The sequence below is a fragment of the Bos mutus genome, chromosome 22 (genome assembly GCF_027580195.1).
Source record: "Bos mutus isolate GX-2022 chromosome 22, NWIPB_WYAK_1.1, whole genome shotgun sequence".
NCBI lineage: Eukaryota > Metazoa > Chordata > Mammalia > Artiodactyla > Bovidae > Bos > Bos mutus.
In genome coordinates this window covers 17279437-17307204 of record NC_091638.1, presented here as the reverse complement: position 1 = coordinate 17307204, position 27768 = coordinate 17279437, and the positions used below count along the sequence as shown (strand labels likewise).

At 45.8% G+C, this 27768-nt stretch overlaps 1 protein-coding gene and 1 non-coding gene across 2 annotated transcripts; both read right to left on the bottom strand.

The window, feature by feature from the left end:
• LHFPL4 (LHFPL tetraspan subfamily member 4) lies at nucleotides 1-27768 on the bottom strand. Its single transcript, XM_005907078.3, has 3 exons — nucleotides 27287-27768; nucleotides 4146-4382; nucleotides 1-904 (listed from the first exon to the last, which is right to left on the bottom strand). Exons 1-3 carry the CDS (start codon nucleotides 27690-27692, stop codon nucleotides 804-806), a joined length of 744 nt encoding a protein of 247 aa, XP_005907140.1. The 5' UTR covers nucleotides 27693-27768; the 3' UTR covers nucleotides 1-803.
• Nucleotides 7445-7517, bottom strand: TRNAE-UUC (transfer RNA glutamic acid (anticodon UUC)). The gene has a single exon. It is a non-coding gene; the product is annotated as a tRNA-Glu (tRNA).

The window sequence follows — 27768 nt, the reverse complement described above, 5'->3', positions numbered from 1 at the left end:
ACAGGGCCAAGAAGTCTATGCTGTACAAAACAGGCCAGGGTCAAGGTCCAGTCCCTGGTGAGCCGTCCACGCAGGGAGGAGACGGCCAGCCCCAGGCTGAGCCACTTTCAGCCCCAGCCTGCAGCAGCCACGTGCCACCAAGACAGGAGTCAGCGCAGCCTCCAGAGCGGCCCGTCTTGGCTCAGAGTCCACGCTGACAGGGCCTCAGTCAGCAGCAGACTTGGAGGCCCTGTGCTTTCTCCCTTGGTGCAGCTCGGATTCCTTCAGGAGAGCTAGAAGCAGGCTGGAGCAGAGGGGCCTCGGGGAGGCCGGTGGTGCCTGGAGCTCTGCAAGGAGATGATGGAACCGTTGTTGGCAAAAAAGAAAAAAGGTAGGAAAGAGTCCAGTCTGCCCTGGAGCAGTATCTTGAATAGTTTCTGCAGGAGGTGGGGACCAGAGGAGGCGAGGATGGAGCCAGGCCGCAGCCCCCGACTCGGGGAGCCTGGTGGGGAGCCACAGCTCCTCTTTCCCCAGACTCAGCAGGGCCCCAGCCAGGCTGAGAGGAGGAGGTGGCCAGGGGCTGGGGGCCAGCTCCCTTAGGTCAGCTGAAGGAAGTGCAGACCCCCAGGGTCTGCAGGGCCTCTCCCCTCCCCCAGGCTGCATGTCAGGCCCAACCTCTCTTCAAAGCCCAGAGTTCGCAGGCAGATAGCAGGTGAGGTCAGTCCAAGATCGGGGTCTTCCCTCGGAGCGTGAATGGAGGGATGAGAGGGCAGGAGACAGGACAAGCTGAGGGCAGATCAACTCCTGGGCTGTGATTCCGGCCTTCAGGGTCCCTGTGTGTGAGCAACAGGACACGGGAGGACTCCCCATCCGGAGACATCACCCCCTGGCCGCAACACAGAGCTTACTGTAGAGCCCACAAAATCTAAGAGAAACAGAGAATTGGAGAAAGTCAGAGGCCGCCCGGCACTGGGGCTCCCTCAGCCTCTCTTCAGGGCAGAGCTGGGTGGAGGGGTGAGCTGCACAGGTTCTGAAATGCCACCAGGCCTGATGAGCTGGGAGGCCTTGAGCCAGCTCATTCAACCTGAGCCCCAATTTCCTCATCTGTACAACGGACATAATAGCCTACTTCTTCAGAGTGATTCTGAGGGGTCAAAAGACATAAATGATGCCTGCCGAGGACTCTCAGTTCAATTCAGTCGCTCAGTCGTATCCGACTCTTTGTGACCACATGAACTGCAGCACGCCAGGCTCTGCACATAGTACATGGTGAAAATGCCAGCACGGCAGAGCTTAATTTTGTTCCAGAGGGCTTTGGCTCAGAACTGAGCTGTGAAGCTCACTCACCTTGAGTGCCCAGTGAGGGAAGGAAATCCCCAAATGCTGAAGGAAGGCAAACGGGCTCCCTTATGTCATTTTTAGGGCGCTTTGGGGAAGGAGGAGAGGACCCTGAGTGGGACCCACATGGCCAAACCCCCTCCAAAAGGCCATATGTCTGTCTTTGTACTGCACTTCTGGAAGCGGCCACCAGAGGGCAGGCTCCGACCTCACACGAAGACCATAGAAAGCACCAGGCGTCTGTGACTCCAGAGACAGGAGGCTCAGAGGCTCAGGAGGGCTCTGAAAGGGGGCCTGCCAGCAGGGAAGAACTTGGCCTTCGGACTTGGACCTGGGCTCAAATCCTGGCTCCACCAGTTAGGTGACCTCAGGTAAGTTACTGGACCTCTCCAGACCTCGGCCATCCCACTTATAAAATGGTCACGGTGCCTGCCTAATGGGAAGCTGTGACAAGTGACAGCTCTCACTGAGCTTTCACCACCTGCCCCTTCATAGGCATAATTTTGCTTCATTGCCGGACAGCCCTGTAAGGTGGCACCTTTCTCAACACCGTCGTTTTTGTTTTTTTTTTTTTTTTTTAGTTTTATTGAGATATAGCTGACATACAGCACTGTATAAGTTGGAGGTGTACAGCATAATGATTTGACTTATATACTGTGAAAGTATTAGCAACCAATTTAATTTTTTTCTAATTTACTAAATGCTTAATATATGGTAACCTTCATTTAAAACACATTAAATTTACATAACCTACATTACGTGAAATAGGCTACAAAATCCTCAGTATTTTTTGGCATTCTGAAATTTTTACACAAACCACAGCTGGGGAAGTGCTGATGATTAGACAAAATCTGCTCTTTCTTCTTTCTCTTACTCTAATAGTCACCTCTAAGACATGTTAGACTGGAGGCTGAGTCTTCCCTATCATGGGGAGGGGATCACTCTCCTCAGAGCAGGAAACCTCATGGAGAACAGGGATTGGGACATGAGTCAGTATCACTCAGATTCCTCTAAGATGAGAAACGTCTGACTTGTAGAAGGAAGCTTCTCAGAAGGATGAAATGAAAAGGTTGTTCTGAACCTGGAGGGCCTCCCCTCATCCCTGGTCTCATCTCATGAAGACAATTCTGAGGGGTTCTTCTGGGCAGGTGGGATGAGTTGGGTAGAGTCTGGGGAGTCAAAGCCTAGCACCAGGGCAAGTGTTCCTGTGGTCATCTGGTGTGCCTGCTTGTATCCAGGTCCCATTATACTGAGAAGAGGACGGACACCTCCACAGATCAGGTCTCTGAGTATCCTCAGGGGATAAAAAGGACCTGAGTCTTACTCTCTTTTGTCCACCGTTTTCATTTAGGTACTGCAGGAAACAGGCTCAAAGAGGTAAAGTCATTTCTTAGCTCATCCTACTTCGAACACAAACAATTTGCCATCATGGCCCAGGTGTATTCACACCACAATACTAGACTACCTCCTGGCAAATGAGCTAATAACCATCACTATCATTATGCCCATTTTATAGACGAGAGACTCAGATGAACGTAATTAAAGGTAAGTGCTGAGCATAGATCCAGCATCTGCCAGCAGTTCAAGGAAGGTTGAGACTAAGAAAACGGTGAAATCCGATTTCTCAAGGCAGAAAACAGGCACCCAGACAGGCAGAGTGTCCCCGCCTTCTCCAGGGGCAGTGTGGGCCCCTGGGTCAGAGGCTGGATCTTCCTTTAGAAAACAATCTGGAATTATCATTACAATTTTGAGTGTGCAATTCCACTTCAGGGAAAGACGCTGAGAAAACAGAAAACAAAGACCAGGACGGTCATTCTTGTAATGACCTTCCCAGTAACAGAAAAAAGAAAGAAAAAACAGGGAGCCTCCCTAACAGCCCCTACAAGGAGAATGGTTAAGAACCTACAATTCTGTCATCTTACGTAACACTAAGCATTCCATAAAATGACAAAGGTCTTAAAGATGTGCTCTAGAACTGAGCACCAAGGGCAATCTGAGGAGGGATCTGTTTCCATGATGCCTCTCCTGTATCAACATGACACGACCATGGATTTCATAAAGGGATGTACATAGATACATAGGTAAGCATCTGATAACAGTGGTTAAGCCTCTGGCCTTGGTGGTGTCAATTTCTTCTTTATATTAATGTTACCTGATACATATGGAGGTTTATGTGTACTGTACTAGGTATAAAGCATACTGTACCAAACATCTGTAGGCTCACCATGCAGGAACTTAACTCACCAATAATGTGTACCCATCCACCTGTCCCCCACCTCACATCCTTGCCTCTCTGCTTCCATTCCGACCACAGAGAACCACCATCCTACCTTCTGTATTGATCATTTGGGTTTTTTGGTTTGTTTGTTTTTAAATACAATATTAAACTGTATTTAGTGTAGTGTTACTTAGTTTTTAGCTTTAAAAAATTATCACTCTGTCATCTTCTGGAATTTGAGTCCCCCTGCCTCAATACTGTGTTTCTAGGATGTAGCCATTCATTGTTAAAACTGGCATTCATTCATTTCCACACGTGTAAACAATCCCGTGATGTGACTACATCACCATGTATTTATCCATCCTCCAAGCTGCTTTTAGTTGCTTGCGATTTTGAAACTGCTGCCAAGAGCATTTATGCACATTTCTCCTGGGTTTATACTCATGGTAGGGTTTGCTGGGTCAGGCCCCTGCAAATGTTTAGATTGAGGGATAACCTCAAACTGTCTCCAAGGCAGTCGGCCTCTCTGTAAGGGCTCCTACTTGGGCTTCCCTTGACTCGGAAGGTGTCCCGCCCCACCCGGCAGCCGCCGCCAAGCACGCCCACTCGCCTTTGTTCTCCTGCTTGAGCTCTTCCTGCAGCAGGTCAGTTTGCCGGTTCCCCAGCACGAAGGCAAGGAAGGAGAGGATGAGGGCGTTGAGGATGCCGATGATGGCCAGGATGTACGCCCAGCGCACCGAACAGTCCCCCAGGGAGTACTTCCCAGTCTTGGCCCCGCACATGTCTCGGATCGTCTCGGCGTCCCAGCCGTCGGGGAAGATCATGCAGCCCAACACGAGGCACAGAGCTGAGGGGGCGCCGGGCCGAGCCCACCGCCAGGTCAGGAAGCAAGAGAGAAGGGGTTGATTACTTCCCAGAGCCTGAGGACCACCAAAAGCCCCCCGTAGGCTGGGACCCCGCACCCCGACTCCACCCATCAACCCAGGAGCTTATTAATCTCTCACCGACCTAGAAACTAGACTCTAGGAGGGCCTCATGCCTGGTGAGCAGAAACGCAAGGCCTTTGCCTGCCCCATCAGATCAACAACCCCTCCAGGAAGCCCTCCTGGAGACAGGGGAAAATAGCAAACCAGGGTCACCTCCTTCATCTCCCTTTAGTATCTTGGCACATCGCTCCCTCATCCTCGTCATTCTTTATTTTCTATTTCTGTCATTTACTCAACAAATTTTTATTGAGTGCCATTTTCCAGGCTCAGTAGGCCACCTCCAGGCTGGGATCTCCCCCTCCTGGCAATGAGAGTTTTTGACTGTGTTTGCTGGAGTGACATTGCCCTTTTAGTGTCTGACAGTCTGACAGAGACTGCATCACTGTGTCTGAGACGCAAAGGCTCCCAAAGGCTCAGGTTGGAGCAAGGGGGGCCTTGACCCCATGCCAGGCCCACAGGGTGCTAGACCTGAGTTTAAGATGACAGTGATGACAAGGTGGGGGTGGTAGTCAGTTCTACCCACTGCCTACAAGACACAGCTAGTCCCCAGGGTGGGTAGGGACCCCGGGCTTTGCCATCTCCTTCCTTCAACTACCATATGTGAGAAAGCGTTCACCACAGCACAGACTCCTCCCTGCCTGAGTTCTGCCTCTTCTGGTCTCATCCCCCACCTTCCAATAGGACAGTCCTTCCGCACATCCCCAAGGATGTGTTCCTCACACTGACACAGGGCGCCTCAACAGCACTCTGATCTTACACACACACACACAGGAGCAGGCCTTCATTCCCCTCTCCTGTGCTCGCCTTCTTCAAGACAATTCTCCATACAGCTAGTCCATACAATGTTCAAGGGGAGGCCACCTCTATTTAACGGCTGGGAAACGAGTTTGCGGCAAAGGGGATGGCAAATGCAAAAAGCCTTGAGGCAAGAATGAGCTTGGTGAGTTGAAAGAGTTCCATAGTTTGAAGATGCCCTTGAGAAACCCAAATAGGGAAGAAAACTCAGGGAGCACTCAGGGCTGGAGATATAAATGTGGGAGCTGTAGACATGGAAATTCCCGGGGCTAGACATTATAGAAACTGACGAGAAGACCCAGAACTCAGCCCAGAGGTGCTCTATCATTTATGGGGCAGGACAAGAGGAGGAGCCTCTGGAGAGGGCTTGACCCATTCATCTCCCCATATTCCCCTAGCACTTTCCAAGACCCTCCAGGACCCTGGAGAGAGGAGGAAGGTCAGTTGCCAGGGATGAAGAAGTGGCAGATGGCATCCCCAGGGCGCTCTGAGGGGTCGGGGGAGTGCACTCCCACCTCCCCATTCTTGGTCCTGAATCTCCAGCTTGAGGCAGGGGTGAGGAAAGAGCCTAGGGAGGAGGAAAACCCACCCCATCCCTCTGCCTCCTCTCTCTCGTGTAGTGTTTCCTCTCCCGCCCAGAGCATCCCCGTCTCCATAGAAACACGGCAGTATCCTGCGGGTGGTCCTCCTCCCTCCGCAAGCTCAGCGTTGAGTGAGTTTTTCTTCCCCAGGGCTCTGCGCCTGCACGTTCTCTTGGTCTCCGTGCCTCATCACTTACGTGCCTCTCTAGTCGTGCGTCTCCATTCCTTTCTCTTCTCCACCCTTTTCATCCTTTTTTGCCTCTCTCTTCACATGCCTCCCCCTCTCTCCAGCTAGTCCATACAGTGCTCAAGCCTCGGTCCTGACCCTCTTTTCTCCTTAGATCTCAGCATCTGACATTCATTCAACACCCCCCCTCTTCTGTCTTTTCTCACTTCTCTTCCTTCTCTTTACCTATCCCCTCACCCTTCCCCCTCTCTGACTCTTCATGAATATCTGCTATGTGTCAGGCACTGTGCAGGCTGCTGGGGACACTGGCAGGCATGGTTTCTTGTCCTCAGGAGGAGAGGTGTGTGGAGAGGAATCAAATCAATATACAAATAGAATATTTATACGTGTCAGGGAGTGACTGGAAAGAGACCCAGGATTACAGGGACACTCAGAGAAGGCAGGGGCTAGGACCTCTCCATCTCTCACTCACTCTCTCTGCCTCCTCTGCTCTGCAGTGTTCTAGGTGGTGGCGATGGGGCCCCAGAGACTGCTCTGGGAACAAGAAACACCCAAAAATAATGCAAATGGAGAAAAGTCAATCGGACAGGTTTCCTAAGACCTGGGAAAGACAGGAAGAGACCTCTAGGGACAGTGTAGGCCAGGTAAGTGATCAAGAGGCTCAACAGTCAGTGTAAGAACTAGAGGCAAGGCAGCCTTCAACATCCCCATTTGATGGATGAGAAACCGAGACTGAGGTCTTTGGAGTACAAGTTCAAGTGTCTTTTTGAAGTGATGAGCTGGCTGAATTGGGTAGACACAGGTGCAAGGTGCAGGGTGGGGCAGGTGGGTGCATTGTGGGACATACAGCATCACCCTCGGCCTCGACCCACCACCCACGGTGTCTTACGACACTGTCAGATGTTGCCTTGGGGGCAAAGCTGTCCCTGGTTGAGAACCACTGGTCTAGGGGGAGGCGCTCTCAGATGGGGCGCGACTGTCCAGTCACCCTAGCGTCCACTGACTTCCCAAGCAGCCAGGAGGTGTGAGAAATTTAAGATGAATGAAGTTAAAGTTATTAATAATATGATAATGCTAACAAATAGTATTGAGTGCTTAACTATGTGCTAGGGTACTAAGCTCCTAACATGCATGATCTCATTTAATCCCATAAGAAATCTAGAGGAGGGAAAAATGATCAGCCTCATTTACAGATGAGGAAATTGAGGCACAGAGGAACTAAGTATCATACCCATGTCACACAGCTAGGAAGTGGTGGGCTCTGTATTCAAACCCAGACAGGTCTTCACTTCATGTTTCTCTTTGAGCAGACTCACTTTTTTTTTTCTCTGGCCACACTACACGGTTTGTGGGATCTTAGTTCCCCGACTAGGAATTGAACCCAGGGCCTCGGTGTTGAAAGCACAAAGTCCTAACCACTGGACCACCAGGGAATTCCGTAGACTAACTTTTTAACTGAGGCATTCACTTACAAAGTAAGCTTTATATCAGTATCAAAGAAAGGAAACCAGGATCCTTTGCCATAGACAGAAGGAAACTATAATCACAAGTATGTGTGTGCTCAGTCACGAAATCACGTCCGACTCTCTGCGACCCCATGGTAGAGTGAAACCACACGTTGTTCTCAGGTCTAAGCTGGACACTTTTACCTGTCAGATGCTCTGAGCCACCTCAGAGTACCCTGAAAAGGAAGGAAATTCTGACAGGAGGGATCTTGAGGACACTATGCTAAATTAAATGAGTCAGTCACAAAAGGTCAAATATTGTATGATTCCACTTACAAGAGGATCCGAAAGCAGTCAGATTCCTACACGCAGAACGCTGGGCATCAGAGATGACAGGGGAGGGTGTGGGGAGTTAGCGTTTAATGGGGACAGAGTCTCAGTTCTGCAGGTGAAGAGGGAGCTGTGCAGATAGACGGTACGGATGACTGCACAACGGTGCGGACGTACTTAATGCCACAGAACTGGATACCTAGGAATTGGTAAAATGGTAAATTTTATGTAATGTGTATTTTACCAGAAAAGAGAGAGAGGAAGGAAGGGAGGAACGGGAACACAGAAAATGACATGATGTATTTTCCTCGTGGATGTGTATGTAATGCACACAAAAATATCTTGGAAATACAGAAATTAAGTTTATAACCATGGTGGCCTTTGGGCAAGGAGAGGATGGGAACTTTAACCTGTCTGTAATACTTCAGCTCTTCATGGAGTGAATGTATTCATGTATTGCTGCTAAGTCACTTCAGTCATGTCCGACTCTGTGCAACCCCATAGACGGCAGCCCACCAGGCTCCCCCATCCCTGGGATTCTCCAGGCAAGAACACTGGAGTGGGTTGCCATTTCCTTCTCCAACGCATGAAAGTGAAAAGTGAAAGTGAAGACGCTCAGTCATATCCAACTTTCAGCGACCCCATGGACTGCAGCCTACCAGGCTCCTCCATCCATGAGATTTTCCAGGCAAAAGTACTGAAGTGGGGTCCCATTGCCTTCTCCAAGAAATGGCAGCCCACTCCAGTGTTCTTGCCTGGAGAATCCTAGGGACGGGGGAGCCTGGTGGTTGCCGTCTATGGGATCTCACAGAGTCGGACACGACTGAAGCAACTTAGCAGCATAAAATTAAAAAACATAATTAAAAATCCTGGTTTTTCAGAGAATACACATATATACACACATAAGCTTGCAAGTCTATATAAATATTTCTGGAAGGATACAGAAGCAACTTAATGATGGGCACCTCTGAAACACACGCCGGTGTGGTGGAGCAAAGGAGGGAGACACTATTCTCTGCCCTCCCGTACTGTTGGAAGTGTTTAACGTGTGCACGAATTACTTTGATGATAAAAACGATATTATTATGTTCAGTCCTTTTCCACCTATGTCTGGCCATGATATCCTCTTAAAGGTGTAAGCCTTTAAGAATACTTTAAAAAACTAAAGGAAAGTTGAAAGGAAAAATGATAACTTGGGTTTGGGGAATAAACCCAGAATGAGACTAAAAAAGTGATGAATTAGTAAAAGAAAATAAACAATATTTGTTTTCTTTAAATTGTGTGTGTGCTGTAAATGTGCCTTTATATAAAGCTTTTTAATTATGCATTTTATGCTTAGCTATTTTAGCAGAGTTTCATTATGATAGCATTACACTATCCTCAAGGGACATCCACAGGGCCAGTCACTCCTAGATGGAGGCCTTTGTTTATGCTCAGCTGGCCCCTCCATGCCTGATATATCACAGCTGCTACCCATTACTAGGAGGTCAGATTGGATGTCCCCCAGGGCTTTCTTTTCCTGAGCAGACTCCAAAGAGGTTTGCTATGGACTGAACTGGGTCCCCACAAAAGTGGTATTTTGAAGCCCTAACCTCCAGTGTGAGAGTATTTGTGGAAGAGGCCTTGGGGAGGTAATCAGGGTTGGTTGAGGTCATAAGGGTAGGGCCCCATGATGGGATTAGTGTCCTTATAAGAACAGACACTGGGGCTTCCCTAGTGGTCCAGTGGTGGAGAATCCACCTGCCACGGCAGGGAGCACAGGTTTGATCCCTGGTCTGGGAGGATCCCACATGTCACTGGGCAGCTAAGCCCATGTGCCACAGCTACTGAAGCCTGCGTGTCTACAGCCTGTGCTCCACAAACAGAGAAGCTACCGCAGTGAGTGCCCACGCATCCCAACAGAGTAGCCACCGCTCACCGCAGCCAGAGAAAGCTCACAGCAACCAAGAGCCAGCACAGCCCAAAATAGGTAAATAAAAATAAATAAATCTTTAAAAAGAGATACCAGAGAGTTTGCTCTCTCTCCTCACCTGCCATGTGAGGACACGGCAAGAAGGAAGGAGGTAGCCGTCTGCAGGCCTAGAAGAGGACTCTCAACAGAACCTAGGTCTTGGAATTCTAGTTTCCAGAACTAAGAGAAAATAAGCGCAAGCCACCCAGTCTATGGTATTTTGTTGTTGTAGCTACATGCAACAATTTGGATGCATCTTAGAGTCATAACACCAGGAAGAACTGAATCCCCTTATATAACATTCATACTGATAACCCTGGTCACTTCTGAGGAGGGAACTTAGGGGCTGAGGACAGGACAGGACAGAGACCTCGCACTGCCAACCTGTGGCCCCTTTTGAATTCAGGACCACGTGGATAAGTGACCTACTGAAACCATAAGGTAGGTGGGAGTTGACCACTAATAAGTGACTATTGCCAGAGATTTTTCACTCAATGAAATAATTAAAGCAACAAGCAATCAAAACGCACAAGCCAAATGAAACTCACAGAAATAATGAATTAATCACATACAAAAAAACAAAACCAAAAATCTCTAGACCCCTATTGACTGAGCTTGCCAATTTCTAGGAATGTATCCTAAGAAAATGCTCAAGCATGTGCTCTAAGGTTTAGCTGTGTGGATGTCTATCACGTCATTTGCAAGAAAAGAAGGAAGCGATGAGAAGGAAGGCAGAGGGGGAGATACAATAAAACAAAGAAGGAAAGAAATAAGCAGCTAATTGTCCAACATCACAGGAATATTCTTTCATACCATGGAATACTATTCCCCTATTATATTGAGTAAGATTTAATGATACAGAAATTACTCATGATACGTTAGGTTTCAAAAGAATGTGAAAAATAACATACAATATAATTTCATTTTGGGGATACTTACATAGTTATAGCAATAGTCATATAAATTTACCACACCAGGTCCTATGCTAAGTATCTTACACACATTACTTCATTTAATCCCCACAACACTCTGTGGAATAAGTGCTGTTATTATCTTCTTTTTACAGTTGAGGACATAAAGGCACAAAGAGGTAATCCAACTTATCTAAGGCCACAGAGCTGATAAGTTACAGAACCAGGATTTGGACTCAGCTAGTCTGGCTCCAGAGCCTGCTCATAATCAGTACTCTATACGATGCAGACCAACAGTTAAGATGACTGCTTCTGGGAGGGTGAGATGACATGTGTAATCTTGCTTATCTATATTCTCCAGTGTTCATACAAAGAACAATGATCATTTGAAAAAGCTGTAGGTGAGAGATACGGAGGGGCAGCATAGCGCAGGATACACGGATGGCTGCTCGTGTCCTGTATCCTCTGTGAGTCCCTTCCTCACCTTTAGGAAGGTTTTTCTGGAAAGAACCAGGCCGACTTTGGGGCTGAGAGGAGCCTGGAAAAGGGTCTGTGTTGGCACTGTGACCACAGCTTTCCAAGGGAGTGCTTCCCCAGGCCCGATGGAACCCTCCTCCACCCTGAGACAGAGACTGTCCTCATGTCCTTCACACCAGCTCCGTCATGCCCCCCCAGGGCAGGCGCTTGTGGCACAGGGGAGACGGGGTCTCTTAACAGTCACCCCGACCCGCTGGATCTGAAGAATAGGTCCAATCTTAGCGCTTCTGTCAGCTGGGGAGCTCAAGGGTGGGAATCCTGTGCCGGGGCTCCCCATGGCACCCCCCAGCACCCAGATGATGGAGGCACCCTGACTCCTCCCTTTCCCTCACCCCCACATCCCATCCACTTGCAGGGCTGACTAGCTTGACCTCCAAAACGTATCTCGGGCTGACCTCTTTTCTCTGTCTCCACTGCAGCCATCTGTCGAGGCCGCGTGGTCTCCCTCCCGCGTGACCGCAGTGGCTCCTAACTGGATTCTCTGCTCTCATCCCTGCCCTCTCTTCGTCTGCTCTGCACTCAGCATTCAGAGGAAGCTTTCCAAAGCAGACCGTGCCACTCACTCACCTGCTCAACACCTTCCCAAGTTGCCCTTTACGCTCAGGATAATCCCTGAGGCCTCATCCCAGACTGTGTGGCCCTCAGGCTCCCCCTACTTGCCTCCAAGCCACTCGGCCTCTCGATCCCTACACTCCTGACATACTGCACCTCCTTTCCAACCGTCATCCTAACACTAACCTAACTACCTTTTCTTGTTCAGCCCTACCCCGACTCCCCCGGAGGTCTTGGCACTGACTGCTCCCTTTCCCTGGGACACTTCCTCCAAGCCATTCAGTCCCTGGGTTGTGGTTCCTGATCTCGAGGAGACTACAGTTTAGTCAGGGGACTGTTAGGAACACAAATAATTGTACCTGGTGTCACAGATGCTGTTACAGAGAAATGGGGTACCCGTCACTTTGTGCAGTAATGATAATATTTGGGAACAGTATTTACCACACCACCCCTGGGTCCAGCCTGTACAGAGCCCTCGCGTGGCCTCTGGACAACCCTAGAATCCGCCACCCGCTGCATCTCCCACTGCCCTGGCTCAGCTCTGCCACACTCAGCTCAAGGACTCGGGCAGAAGCCCCCTGCTGCTCTCCCTGCTTCCTGCCTCACTCCTCCAGTCTGGCCCAGGCCCATCCAGGTGGCCCCATCCCTTCCCTGTCCCCTCTGGCTCCTCCAGGAAGCCGTCCTTTCCCGGGGCTGTTCTTCTCAGCTTCTCTGTTGCTAATTTGAGCAGCTGCTCTGGCTCCTCTCTCCAAGCCGCCTTTTCTGGCTCCTCCTCCTCCTTGCATCTGAAAGGTTGGTGTTTCTGGGCTGTCTCCTCTTTTGCTTCCACAGGCTCTCCCCTCGCCCCGGGGCCATTTCACCCACACACAGACTCACATCTGCATCTCCAGCTGAGACCTCTCTCCTCAGGCCAAGGCCTGAAAAGCCAACAGCTGTCAGACCCTCCCTCTGACAAATTCAGCTTTTCCCAGACTGAGCAGATCTCCTACTGGGTCCTTTGGGCATGTCATTCCAAGACACAATCGTTCAGCGAGGGGACCTGGAATCATCTGCAAAGCCTGCCTGTCTTCACCTCGCCCCACCAGACACACAGCTGCTGGGCTCCTAAATAAGATCTCCTCCTTCCCCTCCTCCAGCGCCTTTCACCTGGACCACTGCCATGCCCTCCACCAGGCTCCTGATCTTCCATCAAGTCTCCATCCAGTCCGTTCCCTGCGGCAGCTGCCCAAGTCATCTGGCTAAACCCACATCTGGCCCTGATCATTCCCATGCCTCCATGTAATTGCTCAGAACCTAGGAATAAGACCCCAAATTCCAAGGCCAAACTTTCTAAGCTCCCTGCTTTTCTAGGTGTATCTCCCAGTTCTCAGTTTTCAATCTTTCTTTTTGTTTTTTTAATTGACCACAATTTTACCTAGATTCACTCTAATCTTAACTTCCCTCCAGTCCCAGAAGATGAGAGACCCTTCTTTTTTTTTTTAAGATTTTTTTTGATGTGTTCTATTTTAAAAGTCTTTATTGAAGTAATTATAATATTGCTTCTGTTTTATGTTTTGGTTTTTTCATCACAAGGCATGTAGGATCTTTTCTTCTCCATCAGGGATCCAACCCACACCCCCTGCATTGGAAGACAAAGTCTTAACCATTGGATATGAGCTAGTTACTATTATAGTCTCCATTTTATAGTGGAGGAAACTTAGAGTCAGAAATTGTATAACCTTCCAAAGGACACTTTAGTTGGTAATGCCACACTCAGGATTCAAATTCAGGTTAGCTGACCACTGAATATGCTGCCTCCAAAGGAGAGGGTGGTGGAGCTAGGACTTAAATCAGAGCTCATCATCTGTTTATTCAATAGACACTCTGTGCCAGGCAGACTCCTGATCCAAGGCTCTCATTATGCCATTAAACAGCTCTGGGATTAAAGGTTCATAATGATGGATAAGATGAAATGGAAATGAAAAGAATAAAACAAAAATAAAAGACTGTCAGAATAAGAATAGTTCAGCCCTCAACCTCGTTACACCTCCAGCCCATCCTCTCTACCAACAAGCAGATCTCTGCTTCCCACCCCCACTCAAAACACTCCAAGACCTTTCTAGGTATTATACTACACTCAGGAGCCATACCAGAAGGAACTGGTAATTTGCTTAAGCTGAGAAAAATAGAATTTCACCGTGGAGAAAACACCCATAGACAAAATCAAAAAATAAACTGATGGATAATATTTGCAACTCATATCACCAAGAGCTAACTTTTAACTTATAAAGAGTTCTTACAAATCAAAGGAGGAAAATACCATTAGCTTGGTAGAAAAATATTTATGAACTGACAGTTTATAGAAAAAAGATAGGAACACCTTGGAAATATTGTGGGTTTAGTTCCAGGCCACCACAATAAAGCAAATATCACAATAAAGCGAGTTACACAAACTTATTTTGGGTTTCCCAGCACATATAAAAGTTATGTTGACACTATACTGTAGTCTATTAAGTGCACAATAGCATTATGTCTTAAAAAAAGTACAAACTTAATTTTAAAATCCTTTATAGCTAAAATAAATGCCAAAACAATTACAAAGATCACTGATCACAGATCAACCATAACAAATAAAATAATGAAAAAGTTTGAAATATTGTGAGAATTACCAAAATGTGACAAAGAGACACAAAGGGAGCAAATGCTATCGGGTAAATGGCACCAATCAACTTGCTCAACACAGGGTTGCCACAAAGCTTCAAATTGTTATTAAAAAAAGGAGGGGGGCAATATCTGTGAGGTGTAATAAAGTGAACTGCAGTAAAAGGAGGTTTGCCTGTATATATAAAAGGCACTCAACCTCATTCCTAAAAGAAAGACAAATTACTACCATAATAGAGTACTTTTTGCCCATTGGGTTGTCAAAATATTTGATAACACATTCAGTTGGCAAGAATGTGGGGAAACAGGTACCCTCATACACTGTTGCTATGAGTATATCTTTGTGTAACTTCTGTGGAGGAGCCTATGACTGAATCTGTCAAAATTGTAAACACAGAGACCATTTAATCCAGCAATTCCACTCTAGGTCTTTATTTTATCCTAATACTTACATATGTGTCTTAATTATTTATATACAACATTATCCATTGAAATATTGTTATGGCAAGATGTTGTAAACAATTTAAATATTGATTTCTAAATGATGACGCATCCATACAAAAGTATATTATAGGAATTTTATAGGAATAATATAGGAATATTATAGGAATTCCCTGGCATCCCAATGGTTAAGACTTTGCCTTCCAGTGCAGGGGGTGTCAGTTCAATCCTTGGTCGAGGAGAACTAAGAATCTCCACATGCCTCGTGGCCAAAAAACCAAAAACATAAAACAGAACCAATATTGTAACTAATTCATTAAAGACTTTAAAAATGGTCCACACCAAAGAAATTTTGGGAAAAAAAAGTATATTATGCAGCTCTTAAAGAAAAAGTAACTCTCTATACACTGATTTGGTACAATTTCCAAATGTGTTGTTGAGTTTAAAAAGCAAGACAAACCAACTGTTTAGTATCCTACCATTTGTGGTGGTTTTTAAATATGTCCACAACTTTTAAAATATACTTCTTTTCAAGAGGAGGAGCTGAATTCTCCTCCCCTTGAATGTGGGCTGGATTTAGTAACTCACTTCTAAAAATAGAGTGTGGCAGAAGTGGTCTGTGATGTCTGAGATTAGAACATAAAAGGCAGTTGCTACGACAAAGGAGGCAAGAAGGTACAATGCGAAAAAGATAGTCTCTTCAGCAAGGGGTGTTGGGAAAGCTGGACAGCCACATGTAAATCAATTAAATTAGAACATTCCCTCACACCATATACAAAAATAAACTCAAAGTGGCTTAAAGACCTAAATATAAGACATGACACCATAAAACTCCTAAAAGAGAACATAGGCAAAACATTCTCTGAAATAAAGCATAGCAATATTTTCTTGAATCAGTCTCCCAAGGCAAAAGAAATAAAAGCAAAAATAAGCAAATGGAACATAATCAAATTTAAAAACTTTCGCATACCGAAGAAAACCATCAACAAAATGAAAAGACACCCTACAGAATGGGAGAAAATATTTACAAACTGTGCAACTGACAAGGGGTTAATAACCAAAATACATAAATAGCTCATACAACTCAAAAGAACCAAATAATCCAATTTTTAAATGAGCAAGGCAGAAGACATTTCTCTGAAGAAGACATACAGATGGCCAATAGGCACCTGAAAAGATGCTCAACATCGCTCATTATTAGAGAAATGCAAATAAAAACCACAGTGAGGTTATCACCGCACACTAGTCAGAATGGCTATCCTCGAAAAGTCTACAAATAACAAATGCTGGAGAGGATGTGGAGCACAGAGAACCCTCCTACACTGTTGGTGGGGATGCAAATTATTGCAGCCACAATGGAGAACAGTATGCAGGTTCCCTAAAATACTAAAAATAGAGGCAACATATGATCCAGCTATCCCACCCCTGGGCATATGTCCAGAAAAGACCCAAAAAAAGTGATATATATATACACACACACAGTGGAATATTATTCAGTCATAAAAATAATGAAATACTGTCACCTGCGGAAACATGGACGGACTCAGAGAATCTCATACAAAACAGAAACAGACTCACGACTAGAAAACCAGCTTATTGCTACCAGAGGGGAAAGGAATAAATGAAGAATAAGGGATGCACAGACACAAAATTCTATACATAAAATAGATACACAACAAGGATTTACTATATAACACAGGGAACTATACTCAGTATCTTATAATAACTTATAATGAAATATAATCTGAAAAATATATAACTGAATCACTTTGTTGTATACATGAAACTAACACAATATTAAATATTGTGTAAATCAACTATACTTCAGTCTTTTTAGAAAAAGGCAGTATGATGCCCAAAACAATCTTGAAAAAGGAACGCAGTTGGAGGACTCACACTTGCTGATTGGAAAACTCACTAGAAAGCAACAGTCATCGGGACAGTCTGTTACTGGCATAAGGGTGGACACAGAGATCAACAAAGCAGAAGTGAGAGTCCAGAAATTAACCCACAGTCAGCTGATTTTAGGTGAGGGCGCCAAGACCATTCAACTCAGAAAGAACACTGTTTTCAATAAACACTGCTGGGACAACTGGACAGCCACAAGTAAAAGAACGAAGCTGAACCCTTACCTTACGCCATACACAAAAATTAACTCAAATGGATCAGAGCCCTAAGTGTAAGCATGAAAACTATAAAACTCTTAGAAAAAAACATACAGGTAAATTTTTGTAACCTTGGATTTGGAAACGGATTCTTAGATATGACACCTAAAGCACAAGCAACAACAACAGAATGATAGCTGGACTTTATACAAATTTAAAACTTTAGTGCTACAAAGAACACTATCAAGGTGAAAAGATAGCCACAGAATACTAGAAAATATATGCAAATCATATATCTGATAAGGGACTTACACCAAGAATAAAAACAACTCTTACAACTCAATAGTCAAGAAAAATAACCCAATTTGAAAATGGGTAAAGGGGAAGGGGATGTAGAGGAAAGAAATAGGTGAATGAGAGATTAGGAGGTACAAACGCCCAGCTGCAAAATAAACAAGTTATGGGTATGTGAGGTACAGTGTGGGGAATATAGTCAGTAACTATGTAATATCTTTGTACAGTAACAGAGTAACCAGAGTTATCACGGGGATCATTCTGAAATATATAGAAATACAAATCACTAAGTTGTATGATAGGAACTAACATAGCACAGTAGGTAAATTATACTTAAAAAAAATCAGAAAAAGAAATCAGATGACTTGTGGTTATCAGAGGTGGGGGTGGGGTGAGACAGAATAGGATGAAGGTGGTCAAAAGGTACAGACTTCCAGGGATAAGATAAATAAGTACTACGAATGTAATGTACAGTATTAGAAATATAATTGCCACTGCTGTATATTATATATGAAAGTTGTTGAGAATAAATCCTAAAAACAAACAAAAAACAGTAAATCGTAAGAGTTCTTATCACACAAAAAATATTTTTCTATTTCTTTAATTTTGTATCTACATAATCACTGCAGATGGTGACTGCAGCAAAAAATGAAATTAAAAGACGCTTACTCCTTGGAAGGAAAGTTATGACCAACCTAGATAGTATATTGAAAAGCAGAGATATTACTTTGCCAACAAAGGTCCGTCTAGTCAAGGCTATGGTTTTTCCTGTGGTCATGTGTGGATGTGAGAGTTGGACTGTGAAGAAAGCTGAGTGCTGAAGAATTGATGCTTTTGAACTGTGGTGTTGGAGAAGACTCTTGAGAGTCCCTTGGACTGCAAGGAGATCCAACCAGTCCATCCTAAAGGAGATCAGTCCTGGGTGTTCATTGGAAGGACTGATGCTAAAGCTGAAATTCCAATACTTTGGCCACCTCATGCGAAGAGTTGACTCATTGGAAAAGACCCTGATGCTGGGAGGGACTGGGGGCAGGAGGAGAAGGGGACGACAGAGGATGAGATGGCTGGATGGCATCACCGACTCGATGGACATGAGTTTGAGTGAACTCCGGGAGTTGGTGATGGACATGGAGGGAGGCCTGGCGTGCTACAGTCCCTGGGGTCTCAAAGAGTCGGACACGACTGAGCAAACTGAACTGAACTGAAGCTGATGGATGTTTGCTAAACTTATTGTGATAATTATTCATATGTAAACCAAACTATGCTGTATGTCTGAAACTTATACAGTGCTATGTGTCAATTATATCTCAATAAAACTGACAGGAAAAAAAATGGGCAAAGGACTTGAATAAATGTTTCTCCAAAGAAGATATGCAAATGGCAAACAAGCATGTGAAGATGTTTAATAGTTAGAGAAATGCAAACCAAACCCACAGTGAATTACCAGTTCATACCCACTAGGATGGCTATAATCAAAAAGTCAGATTAAAAAAAAAGATAATAACACAAGTGTTGATGAGGATATGAATAAGAACCCTCACACACTTGCTGGTGGGAATGTAAAATGATACTGCCACTTTGGAAAACAATCTAGCAGCTCTTCAAAATGTTGAAGTTGCCACTTGAGCCAGCAATTCCACTCCCACATATATATCCAAGGGAACTGAAAACATGTTATATCCAAGGGAACCAAAAACATGTATCCACACAAAAACTTGTACACAAATATTCACAGCAACAGTATTCCAAATAGCCAAAAGATAGAAACAACCCAAATGTCCGACAGCTGATAAATGGATAAGCACAATGTGGTATATCCGTACAAGGGAATATTATTCCGCCATAAAAAGGGAGAAATATGGACATATGCTACATCATGAATGAACCTTGAAAACATTGTGCTAAGTGAAAGAGGTCAGTCACAAAGACCACAAATTACATGATTCTATTCACACAAGTGGAGACGGAAATGGCGAGCCACTCCTGTTCTTGCCTGGGAAACCCCACGGACAGAGAAGCCTGGCAGGCTACAGTCCACGAGACTGCAAAAGAATCAGACATGTCTTAGTGACTAAACAACAACAATTTATACAAAATGCCCAGAACAGTCTTACTAGGTAAGACAGTAGGTTAAAGGTTGCTTAGAGGAGGGAGAGGATGGGGATGGTAGGCTTAGGGGGTGACAACCTAAGGGTATAAGCCTTCTTCTTGAGGTGATGTAAATATCTTACAATCAATTGTGGTAATGGTTACACAACTCTGTAAATATACTAAAAACCACTGAATTGTACACTTTATACATGTGAATTTTGTGGCACATGATTTATATCCCAATAAAGTTGTTACCAAAAGAGGGGGATGCGCAATGTATCTTCTTCTTTCTCTCTCTCAGATCACTCATTCTGAGGTCTCCTCCAACCCAAATCAAGCTTCAGCTGACCCCAGTCCTCACTGAGGTCTTGGGTGCAACTTCATGAGAGACCTTGAGCCAGAACTACCCATCTAAGCTGCTCCCAAATTCCTGTGACTCACAGAAACAGAGATAAGAAATGCGTAAGCCACTGGGTTTGGGAGTAATTTTCTCTGCAGCAATAGATAACTAGTATACCGTTGATGAAAAAAAAAAATACATTGTTGGCATTTGCTTGTATATTTATGCAGTTTCTCAGAAAGGATACTCAAGAAATGGTAAAAGTGTTTGCCCCTGGGAAGAGACCTCTGGGAGGATCCCTGAGGGATGAGAGCAGGGAGGACACATATCTGATTGTATGTCATTTTATCTTTTGAATTTTGTTTCATGTGCAATGTATTAACTTTTCCAAAAGGAAAACAAAAGTCAAAGAATTTGAAGCACTTTTTAAAAAGTCAGCAACTACCTGCTGCTTATAAAGTCTAAACTCCTCAGCGTGGTGTACAAGGCATCCACGGGCAGCCCTTGTCCATCTTCCCAGTCTCCACGCTCACCTCCCCTCACACCAAGTGATTGTGGCGCCCGAAGTGCACCAGGCTTTCCCCTCCTCCACACCTTAAATCATACTGTCTCTTGTGCGTGGTTCCCCTTCTCCTTCCTCCACATCCTTTAAGACTCATCTCAAATGCTGAACTTTTCTGGAAGACTTCCCTGGCTGTCCTTAATGTGTCAGAAGTGCGTGCCCCCAAGATACCCTTGCGAGATTCAGTCATTTCATGCGTCATCCTACAGTGTGATGATGTGATTTCTTTCCCAAATCTCCCATTGGACTATGAGCAAGGACTCCTTTTTTTTCCCCCTTGGCAATACCATGGGCTTCCCTGGTAGCTTGGATGGTAAAGAATCCGCCTGCAATGCAGGAGACCCCGGTTCAATTCCTAGGTTGGGAAGATCCCCTGAAGAAGGGATAGGCTACCCACTTTAGTATTCTTGGGCTTCCTTGGTGTCTCAGATGGTAAAGAATCTGCCTGCAGTGCTGGAGACCTGGGTTCGATCCCTGGGTTGGGAAGATCCCCTGGAGGAGGGCATTGCAACTCACCCTAGTATTCTTGCCTGGAGAATCCCCATGGACAGAGGAGCCTAGCGGGCTACAGTCCATGGGGTCACAAAGAGTCCGACACGACTGAGGGACTAAGCACAGCACAGCACAGCACAGCACAAACCACGCAGCATGCAGAACTTTCCTGACCAGAGATGGAACCCGCGCCCCCTGCAGGGGAAGTTCGGAATCTCAACCACTGGACCGCATGGGAAATACCTGGGAAAGAGGACTCACTCAGGCTTCCCTGAGCCTAACACACAGAGGAGGCTGTCAGTAAGAGGACTGGTGTGAGAAAGAAAGGAAGGGTGTAGGGAGAGAGGGAACAAAGCAAAAAATGAAAGAAGGGAGGGAGGGAAGGAAGGTGAAAGCAAGAAAGGAAGGAGAGTTGGTGGAGAAAGAAAAGGAGGGAGGGAAAAAGGGTGGGAGGAAAGAAAGTCCCCAAATGTGCACAGCAGTCTCACTGCATACAACAAAGACTCTCTGGATGAAGAAAGCCCCAAACCAGATGTGAAACACAATCCAAGCAAGTGGGGAAGAATGTGGATACATATTCTAAGCTGTAGTGACATTGCTGTTTGTAGTACAGAGACCCCTGATGATTCAGGACACACATCTTAGGCTGGAAGATGCTCACCTCTGATCACTACCCAACCCCTGGTGTCACCATCAGTCTCCCCAGCTCCCACTCCATCTCACATGCTCTCTTCTCCATGGTGATTCTAGCACCAGTCAGTACCTTGCACATAGTAGGCTCTCAACACTGAGTAATTGTGGTCAGAATCATCTCCCTTCTGTAGACAGAAGAGTCTCACTTTGTGACCATGAACCTGTCTCTTCTCTCTGGAACTCAGTTTTTTCATCTCTACAGTGAGGGTATGGAGCCAGCTGATGAGTAGGACCCTTCCTAGCTAACAGTCCTTGGCTTCTCAAGGCCTCTGATCATCTCAGCAAGTCCAGAGTCTTTCACCTGAGCAGCAAGGACTCCTCACAAGCAGCTCTTCACTCAGACTATGTCACAGAAAGAAGAGTGACCATTCATTGGTTGATCACTGTACGCCAGGAACCACACTCAGCATTTCAGCCCCATGGCTTCATTTCTTTCTTTCCATCACCTCTGAAGTAGGTACAATAAACATCTCCATCTTACAGAAAAGGGAACTGAGAATCGGAGAAGAAACCCCATTTATCCAAGGAACACAACTGGGAGGTGGCAGAGCAGGAATTCTAAGTCCTCCACCACTTCTCCACACTGCCCTCTCCAACCCTGAAGCAGGCTTCCAGCCAGCAACCTCCCCTTGGCTAACCTCACTCAGCCCACAGGTAAGCACTCAGTACATTGACCTTACTGTTGTAATCTGTGTATTCACATCTTGGGTTCCAGTTCAGAGGTAAAAACAGGTTCTAGATCCATTTAGACTCATATGAAGTTTCAGCTCCTTCCTTCTCTAGATGTCTGACCTTTAGACAAGTCATTTTAACAGATGAAGAGCAAATGACATAATGAATGTGAAAATGGCTAGCACCTCGTAAATGGGAAAGACCAGATAAAGCACAGCAGAGAGATTCTGACAAGCCCTGAAAAGCTGACGCCTCACTCCACAAAGAGCCACCTGAGTCTCCCAGTCTTTCCACTTAGCATTCAGCTCTTCTGGCAAATTCATCCTGTCTTTATTCCCATCCTGAATGTTCCTTTATAAATCCTTCATAAATCCTTGGGCTTTCAAGTTAGACAGACAGGGTTACAATTCTGGCTCGACCGCTTACCCACTGTATGACCTTGGACAAATGACTCTCCTTTCTGAGGCTCAGTGTTCGCACCTATGAAATATTCATTAGGGTACCTACTCCATAGGGAGGTTGTGAGGAGTCAATAATAGTGTGCAAGTAAATGTTTAGCATGTGGTCAAGCATATAATAAAGGCTCAGAAATTGTTAACTGTTTTTTCCTGAATAATAACAGTGGTCATAGCTTTGAACTACCTGCTGATTAAAATCTAAAATTTCTGACCCAGTGCTCAGAGCCTCGCAAACTGGAGCTCCATCATTCCTTCCTGGCCTCGTTCCCTGCTGTTCCCCTAAGTGAAGCCCACACTCAAGCCAGATGTGGCTTTCTCCTCTCTGTTTCTCCACCATGATCTTCCCCTCTGTTCAGAATGCTCTCTCAAACCTCACATCTAGCCACACCCAGCCCTATTCAAGCTTCACCTCCCAATAAGCCAGCAGCCTCCTCAACTGCTCTGGGTTTCCACAGCACCTAAGGTTGAGCACATATTAGTGCTCAGACTGTCCAGGGGGAGGTTTCTGTCTGCAATTGTCTAACCTACAGTACCTCTCCTCCAGTGGTCACACTGATTTCCCTGTGTGGGAATTTCTTTCTCCCCTATCAGTTCATGTGTCCCAGGAATGGGCATGTGGCCGAGACCTTAGATAAAGTCTCACTGATTCATGAAGAGGTGGACACTTGACCAAAGCTGAGCCAATCAGAATGAGCCCTGGAACTTTTTCTGCAATCACTGAATAACAAGTGTTCTTTTGTCCACAGGCAGTGCTAAGTTGAAGCAATGTAAATTCAGAGCTGCTGGTAGCCATACTTATCACCTTCAGAAGAGAAGTGAACTTAACAACAAGCCAACATAGAGGAATCAGAAAATGGAGACAGACTTATTTTTTAATGACATTATTTGAGCATCTGGATCCATCCATGCCTGAAGCCAGTGCTCCTGACTATTAATGTATGTGAGCCAAAACCACTACCCTCTTCCAGTTCAGTTCAGTTCAGTTGCTCAGTCATGTCCAACTCTTTGTGACCCCATGGACTGCAGCATGCCAGGCTTCCCTGTCCATCACCAACTCCCGGAGCTTATTCAAACTCATGTCCGTTGAGTCGGTGATGCCATCCAACCATCTCATCCTCTGTTGTCCCCTTCTCCTCCCACCTTCAATCTTTCCCAGCATCAGCGTCTTTTCAAATGAGTCAGTTCTTTGCATCAAGTAGCCAAAGTATTGGAGTTTCAGCTGCAGCATCAGTCCTTCCAATGAATATTCAGGACTGATCTCCTTTAGAATTGACTGGTTGGATCTCCTTGCAGTCCAAGGGACTCTCAAGAGCCTTCTCCAGCACCACAGTTCGAAACCATCAATCCTTTGGTGCTTAGCTTTCTTTATAGTCCAAGTCTCACATCCATACATGACTACTGGAAAAACTATAGCTTTGACTAGACAGATCTTTGTTGACAAAGTAATATCTCTGCTTTTTAATATGCTGTCTAGGTTGGTCATAGCTTTTCTTCCAAGGAACAAGTGTCTTTTAATTTCATGGCTGCAGTCACCATCTGCAGTGACTCTGGAGCCCAAGAAAATAAAGTCTGTCACTGTTTCCATTGTTTCCCCATCTATTTGCCATGAAGCGATGGGATGATCTTAGATTTCTGAATTGAGTTTTAAGCCAACTTTTTCACCCTCCTCTTTCACTTTCATCAAGAGGCTCTTTTGTTCTTTGCTTTCTGCCATAAGGGTGGTGTCATCTGCATATCTACCCCCTTTACCTGATTTTAATTTACTTAAGTCAGCTTGAGTTGGCTTTCTGTCACTTCACTGAGAGAGTGCTGACCAATATAGTGATTCAGCTAGACGGTAAGCTTCCTGTGAGCAGAGATTGTGCTATTCGACCTAGGAGCCTTGCGGTCAGAGTTGATCTCAGTGTTGCAGCACCTAGCAGAAGGATGTTCACTGAGCAGGTGAGAAATACAGAAGGGAATAAATATCTCTTTGTATTTTCCCAATGGTCCAGTGCTCTGCACTCAGAAGACTCTAAAATATTTAAGTAAAGGGACTTCCCTGGCAGTCTAGTGGTTAAGACTCTATGTTCTCAATGCAGGGGGTAGGGGTTTTATCTTTAGGAGGGGAACTAATACCCAACATGCTTCATAATGCAGCCAAAAACAAAAACAAACAAACAACCTGAGTAAATGTTCACTTGAACAAAAACTATACAACAGGCATTCTAATTTTTTTTTTTTTTTTGCTGCATGGCATGCAGGATCTTAGTTCCCCAACCAGGGATTGAACCCATGTTGCTTGCAGTAGAAGCACAGAGTCTTAACCACTGGACTGCCAGAGAAGGCTCTCTACTTCTTATGTGATACAAACAAGGTCCTCTTCTTCTCTGCAGTTTCTCTGAGGATGACTGATTTCTCCCTTTCTAAGTAGAATGATCTTAGTGAAAGAGGTATTCTAGGAACCCCACATGGCTGAAAGACATATTTTAAATCCACTAATCTCACTGATTAGTCCCCCATTGTACAGATGAGAAAACTGAGATTTAAGCTAAAAATGGTTGCTTAACACTGCATGGTGAGTCACAGGCAGAATTAGCTAAGATACACACACACCCCCCAGCACAATGCCATGACGAGTAGTCCAGTGCTCCAGCCCCTGCCCTTTATTAAGCAGAGTGAATCAATCACTTGCCCAGAGCTCAGAAATCTCTAAGTCAGATAGAATGAACTGCTCAACTCTGATAACCACCTTTGGAGTGGGGCAGTAAGACAAGGGAAAGAGCACTGGGCCAGGAGTCAAGCCTAGTTTACTCTATTACCGGCTGTGTGACCTTCACTTCTCCAGGCTCAGTTTCCTCTAAGACAGGAGTGGAAGAAGGCAGGGTTCAAAGAAGCTGATTTCTCAGATCCCTGAAATTCTATATTTACATGGGGTTGTTGGATAGTTCATCAAATCCCCAAGATTAAACCCACATGGATTACAGAGAATTGGAAGAGCAATAGGTCAACAACCCATCTGCAGACTACAAATTAAGGTTCAGGAAATGGGAGTTCCAGTTGAGTTTATATTCTTTCTGGCTCACCTTATAAGAGTAGAATGGAAATCACTTTCTGGGAATTGACAGATACCCCCACACACATCCTACAATTCTCCTTTCTCATTTTCCCCAGAATCTTAAAAGACTTCTGTCTAAGTTGATTGTAGTGAGATGGACTTGAAACAAGCCCACCAGAATGTCCATACTGAATAAATGCTGACTTCTGCAAGGCAGTCCTTTTGAGAGCTTGATTAGTTCTTCCAATGAGCCCATAATTCCTCCAAGCATTTGTAACAGTCCTCCTGAGCAAGCAAACCAGTCTCCTGATTTTGCTTTCACACCTTGACCTTCATCTCCAGTGACCATTCTCAATTTGATCACCTCCTGTGTTTTCTACACTTGGCCATTTCCAAAAACCAGAGACCTCCTTGAAAAGATGGTAGTTTTCCCTCCATGACAATGTTCAAGAGCATATGCCTCACAATCCAAAGACAATTCCTTACAGTGTTTTAAGCAGTGGAATCATCAGCAAGTGACAGAACACCTACAGGAGGTCTCTTTTGAAGGGGCTGACACTTGTTGAATATCCTGAGATACTTATTTTTAAAAACCATCTTAGCTGCATAAGCATCACATTTTCCCTTTTCTTTCTCAACCCTGGAATGCTCTAAGCTTTTTCCTTCACCAAATCTTCATCTGTCTTCCTTCTCCATATCCCTGCCATATCCTGGCCCCATTTTCCCCAGCCAAACTCTCTTCCCTGCCTGCAATGAGGCAAATACCCAAGCTGCTGAATCTTCAAAATCTGTCTTCGATTGAAAGGTAGGCAGGGATGGGGGGAGGGAGTCTCTAATGGATCCTGGAAAACTGTCTCAGCAGTTCCTACTCCCAAAAGGCCCTTCTCTGGTCTTTAGGGCAAGGTGTCTGTCTGAGCCAAACATTTCAGAGAGTCCCCAGAGACTCATTCTCACTAGGCATGGCACCAGAACCCTTTCTGCCTTTGGGGTAGGGGGTGCTGGAGACTTGCCCCCCAGAGACCCATGTTTCCAGGTGTTGTCAACCACCCACATTTCAAACACTAGATAGACACAATAGACAGCCTTCTCCAACCCCCCTCATCTTTTCGCAGCACTTCATAGTTTACAAAATACTTTTTCATGCATATTTGGAATCTTCTCCACTGTTTTACAGATGAGAAAACAGAGCCTCAGAGAAGTAAAGTGAAACATCGAAGTTGATAACATAAGCAAGTTAAAGGTCAAAGTCAGAGCTCTTGATTCCCCATCTCATGCTTTTTTTCAGTGCAACAGAAATCGCTCACATATAGAGTAACTCCTCTTTCAGACAATTATTTCCCCTAAGACAGCCAAAAGAGACTCTCAGAGACCCTCAGAAACTCAGACAAAATGCTTAACACATCAATAAACGCAATCTTCCCACATCCAAGCACACAAACCTATAGACTCAGCTCTAAGCCTCTGCCCTCTGCCCCAACGTGTCTCTCTCATAGAATCCCCTCCCCTGTGGCTACTGAGAGTCAGTGAAGGAGGTGTGTCTTTAGACAGAGGAGCAGAATCTCTCTCTGACTCCTTCAAAAAGGGGTCTCGGAAGAAAAGAGCCCCGTCCTCGGCATCTGTTTCAGGGGTCCCGCCCCCGCCCCTCCCCTACCTGCCAAGAGCTGCATCCAGGCGCAGATCTTGTAGACCGTGGCCGTGTTGCAGAAGAAGAAAAGCGCAAAGCAGGTGATGCAGCCGAGGATCAGCACCATGGAGAGCAGCACGAAGAAGGCGGCCGCCTTGAAGGCGCCGGACGGGATGGTGCTGAAGTCGGTGAACGAGCCGCGGCAGGTGAGCTCTCGGCCCGCCAGCCCGCTGCCCACACAGTAGTGGAAGAGGCCGAAGTAGCCAGGTTTGGGGGTGCTCACGCTGTCGCCCACCCAGTAGGGCTGGATGAAGACCACCACGTTGATGATGGCGAAGCAGATGGTGAAGATGGCCCATAGCACGCCGATGGCCCGCGAGTTCCGCATGTAGTGCTCGTGGTAGAGCTTGGAGGCCTCCTGCGAGGGCAGCATGGTGCCCGGGGGCGGAGCCGGCGGCGGCGGCGGCTGGCGGGGGCCGCCGGCCCGGGACCGACCGCCGGGCTGCCGG

Bases quoted from the DNA above. Each gene is read 5' to 3' on its own strand.
- LHFPL4 (XM_005907078.3), bottom strand. From the start codon at position 27,692: ATGCTGCCCTCGCAGGAGGCCTCCAAGCTCTACCACGAGCACTACATG. The intron at 4,383-27,286 runs GTAGGGGAGGGG...GCGCCCCCTCAG, and splicing joins CTGGATGCAGCTCTTGGCAG to CTCTGTGCCTCGTGTTGGGC. The intron at 905-4,145 runs GCGAGTGGGCGT...TGTTTCTCTTAG, and splicing joins GCTCAAGCAGGAGAACAAAG to ATTTTGTGGGCTCTACAGTA.